General features: G+C 40.1%; 4 protein-coding genes across 6 annotated transcripts; 3 read left to right on the top strand and 1 right to left on the bottom strand.

The window, feature by feature from the left end:
* Nucleotides 1-94: 94 nt before the first annotated feature.
* On the top strand, nucleotides 95-4,837 carry LOC140782443 (uncharacterized). Of its 2 annotated transcripts, none has more exons than XM_073128999.1 (5): nucleotides 95-160; nucleotides 415-1,752; nucleotides 2,902-3,736; nucleotides 3,941-4,195; nucleotides 4,451-4,837. In XM_073128999.1, the coding sequence occupies exons 2-4, from the start codon at nucleotides 430-432 to the stop codon at nucleotides 4,168-4,170; spliced, it is 2,388 nt and encodes a 795-aa protein (XP_072985100.1). In that variant the 5' UTR covers nucleotides 95-160; nucleotides 415-429; the 3' UTR covers nucleotides 4,171-4,195; nucleotides 4,451-4,837. The 2 variants fall into 2 exon arrangements, with proteins under 2 accessions (XP_072985100.1, XP_072985102.1); XM_073129001.1 differs by having other exon boundaries at nucleotides 106-160; nucleotides 425-1,752.
* A 2,090-nt stretch (nucleotides 4,838-6,927) lies between these two features.
* LOC140781189 (uncharacterized) lies at nucleotides 6,928-12,305 on the top strand. Its single transcript, XM_073127042.1, has 6 exons — nucleotides 6,928-7,517; nucleotides 7,620-7,834; nucleotides 10,745-10,982; nucleotides 11,064-11,149; nucleotides 11,230-11,321; nucleotides 11,496-12,305. Exons 1-6 carry the CDS (start codon nucleotides 7,161-7,163, stop codon nucleotides 11,744-11,746), a joined length of 1,239 nt encoding a protein of 412 aa, XP_072983143.1. The 5' UTR covers nucleotides 6,928-7,160; the 3' UTR covers nucleotides 11,747-12,305.
* A 1,074-nt stretch (nucleotides 12,306-13,379) lies between these two features.
* LOC140781999 (protein ZW2-like) lies at nucleotides 13,380-14,003 on the top strand. The gene has a single exon (XM_073128312.1). It carries the CDS (start codon nucleotides 13,380-13,382, stop codon nucleotides 14,001-14,003), a length of 624 nt encoding a protein of 207 aa, XP_072984413.1.
* Nucleotides 14,004-14,417: 414 nt separating this feature from the next.
* Nucleotides 14,418-18,925, bottom strand: LOC140781187 (protein FAR1-RELATED SEQUENCE 11-like). Of its 2 annotated transcripts, none has more exons than XM_073127039.1 (5): nucleotides 18,424-18,925; nucleotides 17,984-18,107; nucleotides 15,941-16,948; nucleotides 15,426-15,869; nucleotides 14,418-15,353 (listed from the first exon to the last, which is right to left on the bottom strand). In XM_073127039.1, the coding sequence occupies exons 1-5, from the start codon at nucleotides 18,546-18,548 to the stop codon at nucleotides 14,496-14,498; spliced, it is 2,559 nt and encodes an 852-aa protein (XP_072983140.1). In that variant the 5' UTR covers nucleotides 18,549-18,925; the 3' UTR covers nucleotides 14,418-14,495. The 2 variants fall into 2 exon arrangements, with proteins under 2 accessions (XP_072983140.1, XP_072983141.1); XM_073127040.1 differs by having other exon boundaries at nucleotides 15,941-16,884; nucleotides 18,424-18,908.
* Nucleotides 18,926-19,075: the final 150 nt, after the last annotated feature.

Consider the following 19,075-nt stretch of genomic DNA (forward strand, 5'->3'; position numbering starts at 1 on the left):
TAACGAAAGGGCAATTTTGTAAATTGAATAGCTAAGTCGGCCATTACTCGACCCGTCGCCCGCATCGAGACCGATAAAACCGCCCCCACCCACCTCTCTCTCTCTCTCTCTCTCTCGGCTTCGCTTCTCCAATTCGCCGCCCACCTTCTCCTGCGTAAAGGTACGGAGACCTCAACCCCACTCCGCTCTTCTTCTTCTTTTTTCCTCTCCACACCCTCTGCTTCTCACAAATTATACTTTTCTCCATAAAAGAAAAAAAAAATCCTAATTCTTTAGCACGAAAAGACCACGAGGACGAAAAGGAAAAGAAATCCAGCAATTTTTGTTAGCTACTGTTCTCAATTCTCGTGTGCGATTTTTGTAAACAGAATTATGCACGAGAAATGATGAAATTTCAATCTAATCCCTGTCCAGGCCCTTGTAGATAATATGGGGAGAGGAGGGAGGGTTATCTACAGGAGGGCCAATGGGAATAGGCAGCGGAGGGCACGACGGAAGGGCGACGACGGCGATGAGGACGACGGCGACGAAGAGTACGTGCTGGGGGAAGATGATGAGGAGGAATCGGAGAGTAGCAATGAGTCCTTGGCCTCTTCCTCCTCTTCCGAGGAGGAGGATTTCGACTTTGGATCCGTCGACTCCGAGGAGGAGGAATTGGAGCTCGAGGAGGAAGAGGACGGGGAGATCCCGAGATCGAAGTATCAAAGAAAGCCCTCCAATGGCCGGAGGAGGGTCAAGAAAGCTAGGGATTTTATTGATGACGAGGAAGAGGAGGAGAAGACCGTAAGGAAGAAGGGCAGGGTTCAATCTTACCGCCGGAAATCTAGGGTTTCGGAGTCCTCTGATGAGTGGGAAGAGGAGGAGGAAGAGGAGGAAGACGATGACGAGGATTTCTCGCTGGATGAGGACGATGAGGATGAAGAAGAGGTTTCTTTGAATTCTGCCTGCAAAGTTAGCTCTAGAAGGAAGGGGGATCCAAAGAAGCACGGAAAGAAGCACAAATCTAGGGTTTCTAGGCGGAAAAAGGAGAAGAGGAAGACTGTGAAAGATCCATCAAGGAAAAGGAAGAGAGGAAAAAGAGGAACACTGAATGAGGATGAGGATGAGGATGATCATGACTTTATAGTGAAAGATCGGGTGAAAGTAAGTAAGAAGAAGAGGGGCAGAACAAAGGTTGGGAGACGGAATAATACGAGACTGATGGAGCCGAAGAAGAGACAGAGACATTCAGTGGAATCGGATACGTCAGAGTTCGAATTTCTGACATCTGATGAGGATGATTTTGTAACTGAAGAGAGGATTAAGAGCAAGAGGGGTAGGAAGGCAAAGCCAGCAGCAAATGGAGTAAGGAAGAGGCGACAGAGGTCTGGATCTGAGTCATCAGACTCTGATTATGTGATTTCTGAGGAAGAGCTGAAGGATCTTGGACTTGGAGGGGTTCTTGATCAGCCACAACCAAAGAAGATAATTGATGGGAGCAAGGTTGAAGAGAAGGGCAAGGAGAAACAGGCTGATGATTTGGGAAAGCAGGTTTGTGGGATCTGCTTGTCAGAGGAGCAGAGAGGGACAATTCAGGGGGTATTGAATTGTTGTGCACATTATTTCTGTTTTGCTTGCATCATGGAGTGGTCGAAGGTGGAGTCGAGGTGCCCTGTTTGCAAGAGGAGATTTGAGACCATCGCCAAATCCTCAAGGTCAGACCCAGGTTTTGGGCTCAGGAATGCAGTTATCAGGGTACAGAAGCGTGATCAGGTATTCCTTTTTTCTTCTCTTTTTGGTTTCAGCCAGAATGAATGTGTTTTGTTTGTTTTATTTGCAAGGATAGGCATTATTATCTTTATTTGAGTTGGTCTTGATAAGTTTCACAATTAATATCTTCATAATCTGATTATGCAGAGATATTTTCTTCAATTGTTGGATGTTTAAAAGCTAGAAAGTTTTCATTCAACTTTATACTTTTTATCTTTCATCTTTTTCTCCTTTTGTGTGAGGGGATGTATAAATTATCTGGCCATTAATTTAATATGTGCTATGTGACCTATGAAAAGGTAGCCTTTAATCAGTAAATGTGACTTTTTTTAAGCATTATCCCTAGTTTGATGTTGTCGCAGGTGCTTTTATGAGAATGACATGGTTGAGATGTGATGCTAAGTTACAAAATTTTACTTTGTCCTTTTAAGGTAGCACTTTGTACAGCCAATACAACTTAGCTTCTTTGTTGCTAGATCCTTTATTGACAATCATAATTTTTGCGAAGTCTACTATCTCATGAAACGATTAGGTAAGTCCTGATATGGTGGAGTTTGCTAGACACTATATCTACATGCAGTATCTTTTTATCTCTTTGGGTAAACTTGCCAAAGATTAAGCCATGCAAACAACTGTATTGTTATCTAAAATTTGATATCTCTATCTTGCCAAATTATTCTAGCAAATAATGGAGTGTGTTACTGTACAATTAGCGATTTCTACAGGAATATAGTTGCACTTCCCTATATCTGTGAAATCTCCAGTAGATGTTAAGGTACCATATGACTGAGTCCCGGTTATGTTGCTTTGGTGTCTACTATAGGTTGGCATTATATGGTAGCATATGACTGAGTCTCAGTTATGCTGCTTTTGCTGTCTACTATAAGTTGGCATCACGAGGTATAGAAACTAGGCTTCACTGTACCCTTTTTCTTATGCTATTTTATTAGCAGTTCATATTTGTTACCTTGATTCTGAAGATGTGGTGGGCCTAGAACATATTATTGTGCTTTAGATCGAGTTTATACTTCGGATCTGTTGGCAAGGTGTATATATATTTTCATTGTTCTGTTTAATGAGCAGATTTATGGTGTTCAATGTTCTCTCAATCCTTATATATATCGCTCATCATGCTCTCTTCATCTTTTGCAGGTATACCAACCATCTGAAGAAGAAATGAGGGGCATGCTAGATCCATACGAGAATGTTGTATGCATTGAATGCCAACAAGGTGGAGACGATAGTTTGATGTTACTTTGTGATATATGTGATTCACCTGCACACACTTATTGTGTTGGCCTTGGGAGGGAAGTACCTGAAGGCAACTGGTATTGTGAATGTTGTCAGTCTGCAGGAGAGAGATCATCACATCCTCCAGTACAGGATAGAGTGACTCCTCAAGGACCAAGAAATAATAGAATTTTTGGTAGTTTTGAAACAGATGTTCCTGCAAATGGACAGGCTGCTTCAAATTCTCGAAGATCAATACTCAATACAGGCCAGTCATCTTCGCAAAGGATTGATCTAAATCTACCCCCTAGAGATTTTCAGGAGGAAGACCAGGGAGCTGCATCACAGATGTCTGGTGGTGGGGCATCAACTCTTTCTGGAAGACGTGCAATACAGCAACATATACGCATTTTGCTCTCCAACAATAGGGCGCGGCAGATCTTCCCTAGAGCTACTGTGCCATGTCATGACAATGATTCTAACAGTTTTCCATTAGAAATTCAACGAAATCAAGAAACTTTACATGATGGTGAGGGGTTGAATTCTTTGCACAGAGTTGCTGGTATTGGGCAATCCCAGCAGAACAGTAGACCTTTTATTCAGTCCCAAACTAGACCTTTTATTCAGTCCCAAGCTACTTTAGCCCCATGCATGTATAGAGAGCAAAACAGTTACAGAATTGTAGAAGGCGCCAAGGAAAAAGTGCAGTCCATGGTCAAGAGCCACCTAAAACACTTGTCCAGAGCTTCCCTATTAGGTACGTCAACCTTGCTTTGATTTTTTGTTATCAAGAGCACTTTTTTTTACAGTTGATCTGTGTAGTATAATATTAATATATGCTATTATTGTCTGAAACTTATTTTCTGATTTTAAGATCAGTTATTATGTGCTGAGATGTTTTACTTGTATATCTTTTTTCTTACATTCCTCAGACTGATTTTTTGCTTATATGTTTCTGTAGAGCGTGCCGATTTTAAGGACATTGCAAGGCGTGCTACTCACACTATTTTAGCAGCGTGTGGGGTTAAGCATCATAGAAGCATGGTTGCTGCTCCTATTCAACCCCCCAACAACTGTTCTCATGAATTGGATGGCAACGAACCAGCATATCTTGTGACAGATTGCTGCTCGTCTTGCTTCCGTTTATTTGTTGAAGGTGTCATTCAGAAGATAATCAATGCTTCTTCTTGAATCTGGGGATATTAGCGCTCAAGCGGTATCATCACTTGTCATTTACTTACTTCTAGGAAGGACCTGCTGGGTCATTTGTCTATAAGCGAGATTATGCATGTGTTCATTTCAATAGCATTATGATTCAGATAGAGCAATAAGTCCTTTATTTTCAAAGCTACTCTTTCCATTGCAATAGGAGTGCATGTTTTGTGTGTTGAGAATTTGGATTTGGTTTTTGCTTTGTTAATTATCATCTCCATATTTTTCTTTACTTGAAATCCTCTTTTCTTCATATCAGGGAACAGTTTCTGAAAGATTAGGTGGTTCTGAAAACTTACAGAGTTGAAGTAAAGAGGATTTTTTTTTTCAGCTGCTGCTTCCAAAACAGCGAAGATCAAAAACACATGATGTGTGTTGGCATTACGAAATTTGAATTTGGAAACAGGGCAAGACTATAGCCTTGGAGAGATTATCCCTGTTGATAAGACACTTCTTGTTTTCTTTGTACCCAATTCGACTAGTTCATAGAGGTTTAAAATTATTGTCTGCCTTTTTCTTTTTTCATAGATAAAGATTATTTATTTATTATTGGCACACAGCGTATTTTATTCTATTGATGAGCAACAAATTTGTTAAAACATTATGGTCTTTCAAATGAGAGAAGGTAAAGGCTTGTTTCCTACAAGGCATGTTCCCTTTCCTCTCAGCTCAAAAAACAGTTGTGCTTTGTAGCATGTTTATAATCCTCATTTATGTGCTCCTTTAAACTAAGAGCATCAACTTTCACTGATGTGATCACATCGACGTCGGAAATCTTAACATTAGTGCCCCCGGAGTAAAGGTCATTAATCTGATTCATATCTACTAAATGAATTTTTTAGCTAGTTATAATTAATCATGTTTTAATTAGCATTAATTAACTCTTTGTTTTTCTTTTTCTTTTTCTTAGTGTGGGAAGTTTAGGGAAGTATGAAGATGAGATGTTAGTGAAGAACTGTACGATAAAGAACACGACCAATGGAGTAAGGTCGGATCAAGACGTGGCCCGGATCGACGACTAGCCGAGCCATTAATATCATATTCGAAGATATAGAAATGATTAATGTCTCTAATCCTATAATTATAGATCAACAGTATTGCCCGGGGGACGATTGCTCCAAAGAGGCCATCAATATTCAACATATCTTCCAAAAAGCCAAATAATCTTTATTTATTAACTATATATTTGCTAAAGAATAATTATTTAGTTATAATTTTCATAAATTCCCATGCAGCCCTCGAGAGTTCAGATCAGCAACGTGAGCTACAGGAGAATCAACGGAACTTCGAGGACAAAAGTGGCAACGCCATGCAGGAACGCAGAGCTCTCCGACGTCAAGCTCACGTGCGCCGCCCCTCAATGCGACACCACCACCACCACCTCCGGCGTCCAACTCCCACGCCCCTGCCTGCCTCTCTAAGCACGAATATTAGTTTACGATAATTTAGTTTTTTTTCTTTTTCTTTTCTATTTAGGATTATTATTTTATTCTAATAATTAAGAGAGCCTTGCTTTCTGAACTAAGGTTCAGTAGGGAATACTAGGTAGCTAAATAATCTCCTCTCTCAGGTGGAAATTCCTAAAAGATATGGATTAAATGTGAGATATATGATTAAATAATTCTTATCCACAACTTGCAAAGAATATTCTCCTTGCATTGTCAATTGGATGATCTGGAGTGCACAGCCTATTCACCAATCTTAAGGCCTCCAGTGGCCAATTAAACAGCATATCTATACTTCATAATGGTAATAATAATTATTATTATTATTCGAGCATCAACTTGCTCCAAATAATTCTAATGAAGAAATTCTGAGATGGTGGTCAAGTTGAACTATATATTCTGGCCCAAGATGGGCCCAGTATGATAAGTCGCTTATTGGCCCAAATTTGTTAGTATAGTTGAATATTATTTGTAGATAAATTTAATATATATATATATATATATAAATATAATAATAAATCCTTTTTAATTTGCCACAATTTATTAGTGGCTGAGATTTTACGAGGCCATTTCGTGGGTGGCATAACAATCTCTGATCCCTTACCATGAATTCTAAGCCAGTAACAATGTGACATGATGACATGGTATGATGCTATGTCAACCCATGGACCCATAGCCTTTAAAACTGGGTTTATCCACAAAAAAGGAGAATTGAAAAACAATTTAATGAGTCGTGATAACGGGGAACGGATCTTCTGCAATCACACCAGTAGGAATTTATTACAGCCAATAATGTTGGGCCGATGATTGGCTGCCGAATCATCTGAATGGGAGTATATTTATACAGTCCAGGCTGTAGACAACCACCTGGGATTGAGATAAGATAGGCATCTCTCATTTTCTTATTGGTGGTTTATTTATTTTTCAAAATATATGGTAATAAATATGTAATTATGTATTGTAAAAGATGTACGGAAATTTACATACCGAATGCTACCAAAAGTTCCTTGACGGATAATACAACTAATCCTAACGGCGTTAATGAGTTGGTTATTTCACTTGACTCAACAGTAATGTCTTCATCTGATCGCCTGCAGCCGTGGTTATAGTAAATTTGTTCTCTGGTTAGATGTTACCTAATGAGAAATGGAGAAGGCACCAATTAGACCATGGCAAAAAATTTCCTGCAACAGTGCTGCAGATAATCCGGACCAGGTTATATTCGACGTTTAGATAAGCGGCGAATATTAACGGCATCTTTTCTAATCTAATATTTTATTTTCTCTCTCCTTTTTTCCTCTCACTCGTTCTTCTCTCAGTCCCCACAGCACCATTGCCCAGATCCCTCAAAATCTCTTCTTCTATAATTTATGCGAAAAAAAGGAAGGAAAGAAACCCTAATTTTAACCTACGAACCCGATCGCATCCGATCTTGTCGTCCTTTGAAACCCTGGAGAGGAGCTCGATTGAGAAACCCTTGGCCTTCCGATCCGCCTTCATCTTCCTCGATTCCATCGCTTCGGGATGGTTCTCTCCGCTGGATCGTCGTCAGCTAGGGGCCATGGCGTCGATCGCTTCTACTGCCCTCCCGCGATCCGAAGGCAACTCCAACAGCAGCAGCAGAAGCAGCAGCAGCTACTCCAAGAGGAGCAGCGGCGGACGGCGGCCGCTAAGGCTAGGCCGCCCACGCCCGAACTGGCGGCGCCGCCGGTTGAGTCACGTGAGCCGGAGACCCGAGGCGAATCGGACGACTCTGCCTCGAAGTCCTCGCGTTCTTCGTCCTTGTCCTCGTCCACTTCTCCTTCGCCTAGAAAAGCCGGGAACTTGGAGCGGTTTCTCGAGTCAACTACTCCACTAGTTCCAGCACAGTACTTTCCTAAAGTTCGTAACCTGAACAAGAATCAAAAAGAAAAAAAAAATCCTTTTCTTTTCTTTAGTTTCTAGTAGATGGTTGGATTAAAGGAGTTTACTTTTTTTCGGCAGACGAGTATGAGGGGGTGGAGGAGTAATGATGGTCAGGAGTTGTCTCCTTACTATAATCTTGGTGATCTTTGGGAGTCTTTTAAGGAATGGAGTGCTTATGGCGCTGGAGTGCCGCTGGTTTTGAATGGGAGCGACTCTGTTGTCCAGTATTACGTTCCTTTCTTGTCCGCTATTCAGATATATGTGGATAAGTCCAGACTTAGTTTGAATTCAAGGTATAATTTTTGAAGTTCTCTGACTTGGATAGAGTGTTTATTTACACATTTTCTCCTCTTTTTGTGTAGAATATGAAATTAGATTTCCACGACATTTCGTACGGAGTATTTTAAATTCTAAGTATCCTGAGTTCAATCTGATGCATTATCTTCTGTTATAATCCTTTCTTGCTTTTGATGTTAGTCTCTATGCTTTTCTTGTGTCATATTGGTTGCAACCCAAAAGATCTTCATTACACCTTTTTTCTACCTAGATAATTGAATGGTAAATTTGATATCTGCTGCACTGGAGGGTTATGATAAATTCTTCCTGAGTTCTGAGAAATTATAAAGCATCTTAGGAACTAGTTGAGACATGTGAGGGGAAGTTCTCCGGTAGAAAGATAAACATCTTTATCTATGAGTTAAGGTTCATTACCATCCAGTCAATGGATACTGTCCTTTTGCCATACTTCTACCTGGTACTTATTGTAAAGTATAATTAATGGATGAAACAGTAAAATAAGTTCCTTTACACTGAGTCAATCTCAACGCAACAATCAACAAGTCCATTGCTTATTATTGATATTGGATTGCCTACTATTGATATTTAATAGTGCAAACTTGTGATCTTGCTGCTGGGACAGTAGTTTTGGATGAAAGTGATAGACTTACTTTTGCTTCGTTGTTGCAAATTTCCTTCTGTTAATAGAGGAGTTCTATTGAACTAATAGTAGTTCTAGCCTTCTGGATGAAATTCGTCCTTGTATGAAGGTGATAGTGAGCAATAAAATAACATTCTTCTGCTTTACAAAAGCTTATCTTTTGATCTTTAGCAAAGCTAGTTAATTAACATCATTTCATCATTGCAAGAAGTGCAGTTTCAACAAGACATAAACCAAGATGATAAGGCTTTAAAAGAATTGAATATTTCACTGATTAGATGTCAACTTCACATTAATCCTCTAAGTTTTGGTGCTAATTCCTGGCCATAGCCAGATCAAGAGAGGACTTGCTGACGGGCTTACCAGATGAACATTATTAAGATAAGTTTGCTTTATAAAAAAGATTACAAAGAGGATCATTATAAGTTAATTCATGAGATACTTTTCTAATTTATCTTTATCGATTAACTAGCTTGCCACAGGGTTCTTCACGTAGTCATCTTGCCGACCATTGGCTGGCACGGCATGACACGTGTCGCGGCACTTGTCAGCCATGCCGTAGGAAAGGGAGAAAAAGATGAGGAAGACTGCTCACCTTTACCTTTCTCTGCTTGCTGTCGACCTTGTCATCGAGCGGCGATGATAAGGTCAACGGAGATAGGGGAAGCTGCTAGGAGGAGTGCTGTGCGGCACCCCCTTGCCACGTACCGATGTGTTGCCGGCACACCTCATGCCAGTCAGCATGGTCATCGTTGAAATTTAGTACTTCATTTTTCGCATCTAAGAAGACTATTTTCTAGAGTTGATATAAACTCAAGAAGTACCTACGAAATCAAATTAAGTTGAGAGCCGGTTGCCCAACTTTTTTTTTATTACATTCACGCGCTTCAAAGATGGACATTTACATGCATGGAAATCTAAACATCTCTTTTTGGTCAAAATCCTAAGAAGATTCTTAATAGTCAAAACTCATGGTGTAGTAAATGATGATGATAACCAACAAATTAATGTAGTATGATGCATGGAAAATAAATAAATCTGAGCACCTTCTCAGCTTCCAGACTATAAGTTGCTTATGTTCTGATGTCTCTTTTGATGATTCCCATAACATATGGCTCTCTATCTCATGAATTATCATCAAGTTTATGAACTAAATGCTCATTTATTTGATAGTTGTTTTGATTTAAGCGGAATGCTGTTTTGATAAGAAATTCATATAGCTTCCTTTTCTCTAAAGGTCACAAACTATGATCAGTGTTGTTGGAGATTGCTCAATATACATCCATTTAGTAAAAGTTCAGACATGTTACATGCTTTATGTCTTTTTGCGTGAAATCTTCTGTTTGATCTATGAGAATTTTTTTTCTTTTGATCCTTGTTGATTCCTAGATCAATGCTCATAGTAGTGCTTTTAGAATCAGCTGAAGAAGTACATCAAGTTTGGATGGTAAGGTGATTGGAATGTGGCCACATAATACTCCGAGCATGAAAAATGTTTGCTCATGTGATTCTTGAATTTATGTTACATCATTTACTGCAAATAGGTTTGATTTGTGCAGAATACTGATGTATAATCATAGATATTCCATGGAGGAGAATATGTGACTCTCAGTCCATGAAATGGAAAAAAGTTGTAGCATAGGGAGAAGTTGTTGGTGGATGCTGGGTACATCATTAGAATTCTACCAAGTAATTGAACCTTGTCATTGTAGCCGTGCATGCCAGTATCTGCATCAGATGTTGGGAACAAGTAGTAAAGTGTGCGGACCGAGTTCTTGCTTAGTTGTCTTTTCAGTTATATATTAAATCTGCTTTGGCTGATAGTAGCTAAGCTGCTCATCAATTGTTTGTGTTGAAATTTAAGGTAAGGGATTTAGTTCAAAAATATATGGGTGATTTTTCTTGTAAGAGTAAGAAAACCTTATCCTAATTGAGGAAACTGAGATAATGAATTTGAGTCCCTCCAAAAAGAAAAAGGAAAAGAAACTTGGCCCCAACTGGAGAACAGTGATGGCGGAATATTCCCCAGTCAGACTTTATCTTAGAGTGATACATGTGAGAATTGTTCTGATATATTCATGATATGAGTGACAAATTCTCAAGTAGGAGGGATTTTTGAAGCATTAGTTCTTCTCTTTTCTTCTGGTTATCTACTCATGTCAAATATATCAGTCCCTGTTGATACATTATGTAACAAAATCAGCAATGCTTTTGTTAATGAGTGACTTTCTTTTATGCTAAATCTTGTGTTACTTCTTAACTGAAGGAGACCTGGTGAAGAAAGTGATGGTGAGACCTACCAGGATACAGGCAGTGATGCTAGTAGTGAGAGTGAAAGTGAACAAAACATTATCGAAAGAAGAGAATCTTTACGAAACACCAGTTATGTTGGTCAAGAAGACTTCTCCAGTGATGACACGGAGGCTTGGAACCAACAACAACTACCCATATTCCAGTACTTGGAACATGATCCACCATATGGAAGACAGCCTTTAGCAGATAAGGTAAGTTTCGTCTTGATCTTTTTCTGATGATATTGCATATTAACATATTATCTGGCTATTTATCTTTTCCAATGGGTGCAGATTTCGGTTCTTGCAATTAAATTTCCTGATCTGAAGACGTATAGGAGTTGTGATCTTCTACCATCAAGTTGGATCTCTGTAGCATGGTATGTATTGCCACAGTGCAGTAAATAATATTCACTAGTATACATATTCAACTTCTCATACAAGCTCAAATCAAATACAGGTACCCCATCTATAGGATACCTACAGGACCCACATTACAGGATCTAGATGCCTGCTTTTTGACCTTCCACTCACTGTCAACTCCTTCAAAAGGTAAGCATCTATTGTCGGTCTGAATTCATGGTATGCATACAAGTTTCCAGTCACATCATCTGATCATCCTATACTGTGTTAGTTAGATGATCGAAAATCAATATTTTAAGGCAAAAAGATAAATATCTCTGGCTTCTTTTTTAGTATTAGCTTGCTAATGATTTATTATGACAGATATAAGAAGTGGACATCCTGAGATTAACTTTAGAAGCAGCCCTATGAATGTTCCTGGGAAGCTACCATTACCTCTGCTTGGGCTAGCATCATACAAGTTCCGGGGTACTATCTGGACTTCCAATGGGCTCCACGAACACCAGCTAACTAGTTCCCTCTTGCAAGCGGCTGACAGTTGGCTTCGCCGTGTACAGGTGGATCATCCAGACTACCGCTTTTTCCTCTCACACTTTAATTCATCCTTGAGGTGAGGAGAGTGAAAGGTTTTATGATGGAACATTATATTGATCCCTTGTCGCTGATACTTTTGGTCATGATACCCCGTGTCTTTCCTACTAGTTTCTTATCAGATGTTACAACAAGTACTTGGGTTTGCTTTTCTACCCGTAGTGGTTGTATGCTCTTAGAATCTAGTAGGAAAATGATGTTGGAAGGCACTGTATGGGGGAAAAAACCCTCCCATCACGTAAGATGGTTTTGTGCATAGGAAAGATGGAAATTTTCATGCACAAAAGGCAGATAAAAGTTGATGTTGGGATGCAGTGGCAGCTATACTCTGGTCAGTGGCAATTTGTTGGTGGTTACAGGAATGGGGATGCCTTGCACTGTTTGTTCATTTGGTTCTCTCTCGAAATATATGGTCTGTGATTGACGAGGAAAAGAAGTTTTCAGCTATGTTTATTCCTGTGCTCTTGGTCAACTGGAATATTTGAAATGCAGTTGATGTTTCAGCCTTCATAACTTTTCTTCTCTGTAAAGACCAAGTACTTAAAAATTAATCACTTCCGCGATTTCTTTGCCTAGGATTAATTGTTTGCTCCTCATCTCTGACTACAGGAAGTGTAGTTATCAAAACAGGATAAGATGTTGATTCATGTCAGGTCATTGAGTTAGTTATTAGATCACCGATTGTTGATTTAGTTAAATAATATATTATAGTTCTAATACTTTTAAAAACTAACAGATATTTATAAAATCAGTACTATTGTATTTACTTCTATTATTTTACTAATTTGTAATTAGATTAATTATATTTCCGGTTTAATAATAAAACTGAACTAATTTGGTGATTTATTCTGATAATTACGGCAAGAAGTAGTTTTCGTATAAGCTGTCTATTTTACCTATATCTCTTGAAATCCTTTATTGGAGATCTCTCTCGACGTACTTTTTTCTGCTAATAGCAGTAAGATTCTGAAGCATTTCAATTTGAAATATGAAATATTCTTATTCAACACTTTAACAAGGTATAAAATATAAATACCGACGTATCTTGGCAGGCAGCTACCAATTTAATGATTTATCCCCAGGTAATGGGCATCGGAATACGAGAGTCTATCCTTCATGGGTCGTCATGCATGATGCATCCGCACTCCAGTCGTGTTCACAGATGTCGTTTGTTTCCTCTCCTCGTTTTGTTTTCTCCACCCTCTAAAAAATGCAACGTAACTGCTTTTCTCTAAGCACTGCATACTTTGTGTGGGAGATGCACTAATTCATAAATTAGAATACGAGAGCATAATTTTATTCTTCTAAAATAAAATTAACAATATATGCACGTCTCCTTTGACTCATTGGGACTTGCAGTAGTTGGATTGATATATATATATATAAAGGTACTATATCTAGTTTACTAATAGCCTCCAGTTAAATGATCAATAAATAAAATAATATAAAATTCTCTATTCCCCGCTATCCGACAACTCCCCAGTATCCGACAGCTTCCTTCTCGTCCCTCTCTAAAAACCGCCATTTGGAGAACCGGTTTGAGTGCTAATTCCTTCGTTTGGAAGCATTAATCATACGAATGCCTTCTTATTTCAACTCCTCCCTCGCCTCCTCCACATCCCTCTCGCTCTCTCTCCCTCTCTGTCCGCATCGCCCATGCAGATGGATTCCTTCTTTGAGGAATGGATCGCCCGATCACGCGAGATCCTCGACTCCCTCCTCTCCGCCCCACGTGACCGTCCCGACCTCCTCCTCCCGCTCATATCCGCCGCCGTATCACACCACCGCCATTACCGCCGCCGGAAATCTCACATCGCCGGCGGCGACCTCCTCGTCGCCCTCGACCATCCGTGGCTCACCCCTTTCGAGCGTACCTTCCTCTGGCTATCCGGCTGGAAACCCTCCCTCGTTTTCCGCTTCCTATCTGGCGACCTCACGGCGGAGCAGCGGCGGGCGGTGGCGGAGCTCCGGCGGGAGGCGGCGGCGGAGGAGAGGGGTCTGACGGCGGCGATGGCGACGGTCCAGGAGAACCTCGCGTCACCGACGGTGATGGTGGCGGTGCAGAGGGCGGATAAGAGGGAGGAGGCTGCGGAGGCGGTGGCGGGGCCGCTCAGGGGGATCATGGAGTCGGCGGACGAGGTGAGGGCGAGAATCTTAAAGAGGATCGTGGAGATCTTGGCGCCGAGGCAGGCGGTGGAGTTCTTGGCCGCCGCGATGGGATTCCACCTTGAGGTCCGGCTGTTGGGAACGCAATGGAACAGTGGAAGGAGGACTGGATAAGTCCACGGATAGTGAGTGTAGTTATCGGCTTTTGAGTCGCGGTTAGTCGAAGTATAAGTGTTACCTTTAATTCCTAGGCTCCCGTTATGCTTTGAGTTTGCATATGATCCAGTGAACCTTCGAGTTCCTGGAGGTGTAGTAGATAACTTATACTGTGTACTTCTTCGTCTAATCTTTTTTATATACTTAGTTTTTCTCTTTCACTCCTTTTTTTAAGGCCTTTTGAGTTCCATTTAATTTGTGACTCGAGTTTAAATCCCTTAAAACTAAATGATCTAATTAACCCTCGATTTTTAACCAAGAAACCCACAAACGAGAAAACGATGAGTCAGTTTAGGAACTCGGCCAACCCAACAAACCCGAGCTTAAAGTTTTCCAACTAAGAAATTTAATATTGTATTTGGACACGGTAGGGAATGAATGGTGTGTATGCTACCTGAAAAATACTAACAAATAGTTTACATATTTGCAAATGTACAGAATACAACTCTTTTACAAAAATCCAATATCATCTACTACATTGAATCCTTCATTTGTCTCCAAGGGGCTGTCGTTAGAATCATATCCAAATTGCGCACAAGTTGCAGGGTAACGCCTTCTTTTCCTCGACATATCTACACTTTCTATTGGCTGCCTCTCTTTAAGCTTGCCCAAAGTGAAAGATTCATGACTATTTCCAATAGCAAAGCTCTGGGGGATGCCACCAGTATCATCTACCTCCGGTGTAACAAGAGACTCAGAAGGGCTCCCACAAGCAATGTCATTCATACCGTTCGAGGGCCTAGGAATTTCCCTGATGCGAGACAGCGCCGTGCCGATTTGCTCTACAGCAATCTCAAAATGTCCCTCCGACTCGACGGACTCTGCGATGAAAGTAGACATCATAGATTCCAATACTTGAACTCGTTCATCATGTTCAGATGGAGTAGATTTTGCACACTTTGTGGGGGGTGAGTTGACATGCCATCGAACAGGTAGATACTCATCTGGAATGTGGAAGCAATTGTTCGTCGAGAGAACGCGAAGAATATGCCTACAAAGGATCCCTGAGAACTCAAATTGATGACAGCTGCAGCTTACCAGCTCTTCTTCAGGAACCCAAATTACATTGGCCCCACCATCCATCTGACTGTGGTGTCTTACCAGAAAATTGCTCTCTTCTATTGGAAATGATGCATATTGAGGAGCTAATAAAAACTCCTGTTGAAGCTTAGTAAAGGAGTATGGAGTAAGAACAGTAGCTGCATGGGATTCCATAGGTGAACCTGTTTTGAGACAGATTTTGTGTGACTTGCTCTCTGGTTTTAGTTTTGCTCCACCATGATCTCGAAAATCAATTAACTCAGCCACCTGAAGGTGCATGAAAACAACGATTAGTACATGAGGTGTACAATTGAACCTATGAAAATAAGCATTACTCACTCGCTCCACAAAATGATCGAGCTCAGATTGAGCACTGAGGACCTTTCGGATGAGAGCACTTATGGACTCTGAATGTGTAGTCGAAGTCAACCCCGCAAAGAAATAACTTCTCAAGTATGGTAAAGCCCAAAAAGCCCTCAATCCATATAAACTAGTGATATGCTTATTTGCATGAAGTCCATACACATTAACCGTCTTCCTCCATTCAGCTTCAAAGTCTTCCACTACTTCCATGTGATAAAGCCTGTGGAAGTCAGCTTTCCAGTCATCATACTGTGATCCAAGAAGTACAGAAAACCAATCAGAGAATCTGGCAGTGATATGCCAAATGCAGAAGGCATGTTTTGTAGTTGGCATTTCAAGAGAGATTGCCTCTTTGAGCCACATATTCTGATCAGTTAAGATTGATTGCGGTGTCTTTCCTTTCATGAAACCCAAAAATGTCTGTGTTGGAAACAAAAGAATGTTAGGATATGAATTTAACAGGAGTACAATCAAAAGCTTCAAACTCATACCTTCAAAGCCCATGCAAAAGATTGTATACTCTCATCCTTCAAAAGAACACAACCAAAGAAACAACTCATACCATGATTATCTAGTCCAATCCAGACTCCTAGCAGCATGTCAAAGGCATCCAAACGGTGAGTGGTGTCAAAAACCACTGCATCTCCAAAATCTCCATATAATCTAAGTGACGAACCATATGACCAGGCAATGCGCTCCAACCTGTTATGTGCATCTATCTTAAATTCATACTTGAAGTAGGAATCTCCATCCTTGATCTTCTTGCACATTGCAATAAGGTCAATAGCATCACTATCCCGATCCACGTTCCTAATGGACTGTAGCAAGTTCCTCACATCTACTTCTGTGAAGAGAAGAGAACCAACTTTTACCCCCTTCTCGAGCTCCATTAGTCTCAGCATTTGCCTCACAGACATTCCTGCTTTTGCAAACATGCAAATACGGCTCTTATCTTCTGCTGATAGAGTACAATAGGCAGGGAGGCTATGAATTTGATTGGATTTAAGAAGTTCATGATTGTGGACATTGCTAAAGCCACTGACACGCCATTCAGTGACATCAAAGTCAGTCCTCCTTACTATTCTCATGTATGCCTGGCAACCACAACGAGACGATCTTCGATTCCTCTGTTGCTTGTGATCATCTGATTGCTTTGCCTGAGGAAAACCCCCACGATGGCAGGTGAAGTCCCTCCTGGTAATTCCTTGACCAACTCCATCTTTCCCTCTGGTACGATGACGTCTAATGGAGAAACCACATTGCTTGGCAAAGCTGCAGTAGAATTCATATGCAGCATCTTGAGAGATAAATCTTTGGCCAATGAAAGGTACAAGCTTAACAGAAGTTTGCTTTGACAGGATTGCTTCTTCCGGCATTTCCTCAACAGAGCCAACATCTTCACCAGAAGATACATCAGTGCTGGTCTCTAGAGAATCTACAACCAGCCCAAGTTTATCAGATGCTTTCTCAGTAATTGATAGATTTGAGTTTATAGGTACCTGCTTTAAGCTCATGTTTTGTTACAATATTAGAGTAAAAAATCAAGCCGACTCTGTTGAAATAATTTAGGCAGAGAGAGCTACAACTTTGCCAGGAAAAACAATTTATAATTCAATAGGTGAGTGGATTTAAACCTTACTTGATCTTGATACATATGAGGAAACTAATGAGGATATCAAAAAGTCCATCACTAGAATGAAAAAGGGTATCCTAGTACGTGAGGCTATAATGATGTGTAGATCCATTGCAATGCAACAAAGAGAATCTCTTAACCCCGTTCACTTTAGAAATTACTTTTTTTTTAAAATTCTAGAATGCAATCCTTTATTTTAGGATAACAGTTAAATATCATAATAAGCTCATTCTAAAATACGAATACTATTCATCAAAATTATATTTTATATCACACACTAACTCAATTACTAATTTATCCTTGATATCTATCCACAATCTACTTTATATCAAATTAAAAATTATTTATTATAGTTTCATATAAGATAAAAGAAATAATTATTTTTTCCCAACTTTATATAACAACAAAGTTATTCATTACATCCTTATTTCAGAATATAAGTAAATTAAGAAATAGTTATTCTTATAATAAATGCTCATTTTGAGAATAACAAATATAAATACTTATTTTAGAATTGCCCTTATTCCTAAGTGAACGAGACCTTAAGATCACAATTCCAGTTAGATTCCTGCATATAGAGTTGCAAAGTGATGATGTTATCCAATTGTTAGTTTCATATAATCAAGTAAACTAATATCCATTGTAACCAATGGCTAATGTCCAAGGATTCAGCTCCCTAAACAGCAACAGAGTCTAAGATATGCACAGAAATATCAACTTCCTGTGCATAAGTATGCTAGGTCTGTACTCCTGAAATGATCACAATTATAGTTTCTATTAGAAAACTATTATTTTCTGCATTACTACTCTTAGTTGACCAACATAAATCTGAAGCTATGTACTCCTATAGGTTCTCAACAAACACACAGCACTTGGTTTATGGAAACTGTCATATTCTTACCTCGAGGCAAGCATTATCGTAACGTCTTCTTCTCTCTGGATCAGATAGAATACTATAAGAAAAGGAAACCTCTTTAAAATCTTCTGAAGCTTCAGGATTGTCCACATTTTTGTCAGGATGGTACCTAATTGATCGATAAGAAGATAAGAAGTCAATAAAAAGTAAACTAAAAATTACACAGAGGGAAGGAATAGATGCATGGTTTATTACATTGTGGCAAGCATATATTATAGCGCCAAAGAATTTATCAGCTGTACTATGTTTACCAGTAGAAAAGGGTTTATGGAAGCACCAAAGAGGCAAAGACCTTTGTTAGATATCAAGGAGTAATTTGAATCCTTCTCTTATACTTATCTTACAACTTTTTGACGATCATGTCAAAAAGAATACGTAAAGGAACCATTTCGAAAGAAAAAAATTGTGCATTTCTGTGAAATTACCTGAGAGCTAACTTCCTGTAAGCGAGCTTGATCTCAATGTTTGAAGCGAACCTAGAAATCCCCAACACCTCATAGGGGTCTCTTTGGATTGCGGGACGTGAAGGGTTCTCCATTTCCCCCTTCATCTCCTAATTCTTTGATGAGCCTGACATTTAAATCTCGATAAAAGAATAACAAAACCTAACAACTATTCAGGTCCAAAGGTTTCGCTCCAAAATGATTAAGTAATCGGGAGAGAAGACGAGCTCATCCATGGCGACGGAGAGAGGAGAATATGTTCGAGGTATCGATCTATCGTGCGCCGTGAGGATTCACAGGACAATCGAGCGCACACGCGCAACTGGCCGTTGGATCACAGGACTATCGTCTCGCCTTTCCCTCTTGAGTAGCGGCGCACAACTTTGGGGCGGCGCTGTCATGCGCGGGAGGGGCTAACGAAATCGACTGCCCACGCGGCGCAGGTTAGAGGGAGCCCTAGGAGGATCAGCGGGAACACCGGAACAGGCAGTTCAGTCTCTAGGGGACGGGTTAAGAGATAGTGTTAAGTGAGTTGGGCTTGGGTTTGGGCTTGGTCTTGGGCTTGGTCTTGGGCTTGGTCTTGGTCTTGGGCTTGGGCTTGGTCTTGGGCTTGTGCTTACAAACTTTTGGATAA

Source organism: Typha latifolia, chromosome 2 (genome assembly GCF_019914945.1).
Source record: "Typha latifolia isolate L0001 chromosome 2, TyphaL0001v2, whole genome shotgun sequence".
NCBI classification, from domain to species: Eukaryota; Viridiplantae; Streptophyta; class Magnoliopsida; order Poales; family Typhaceae; genus Typha; species Typha latifolia.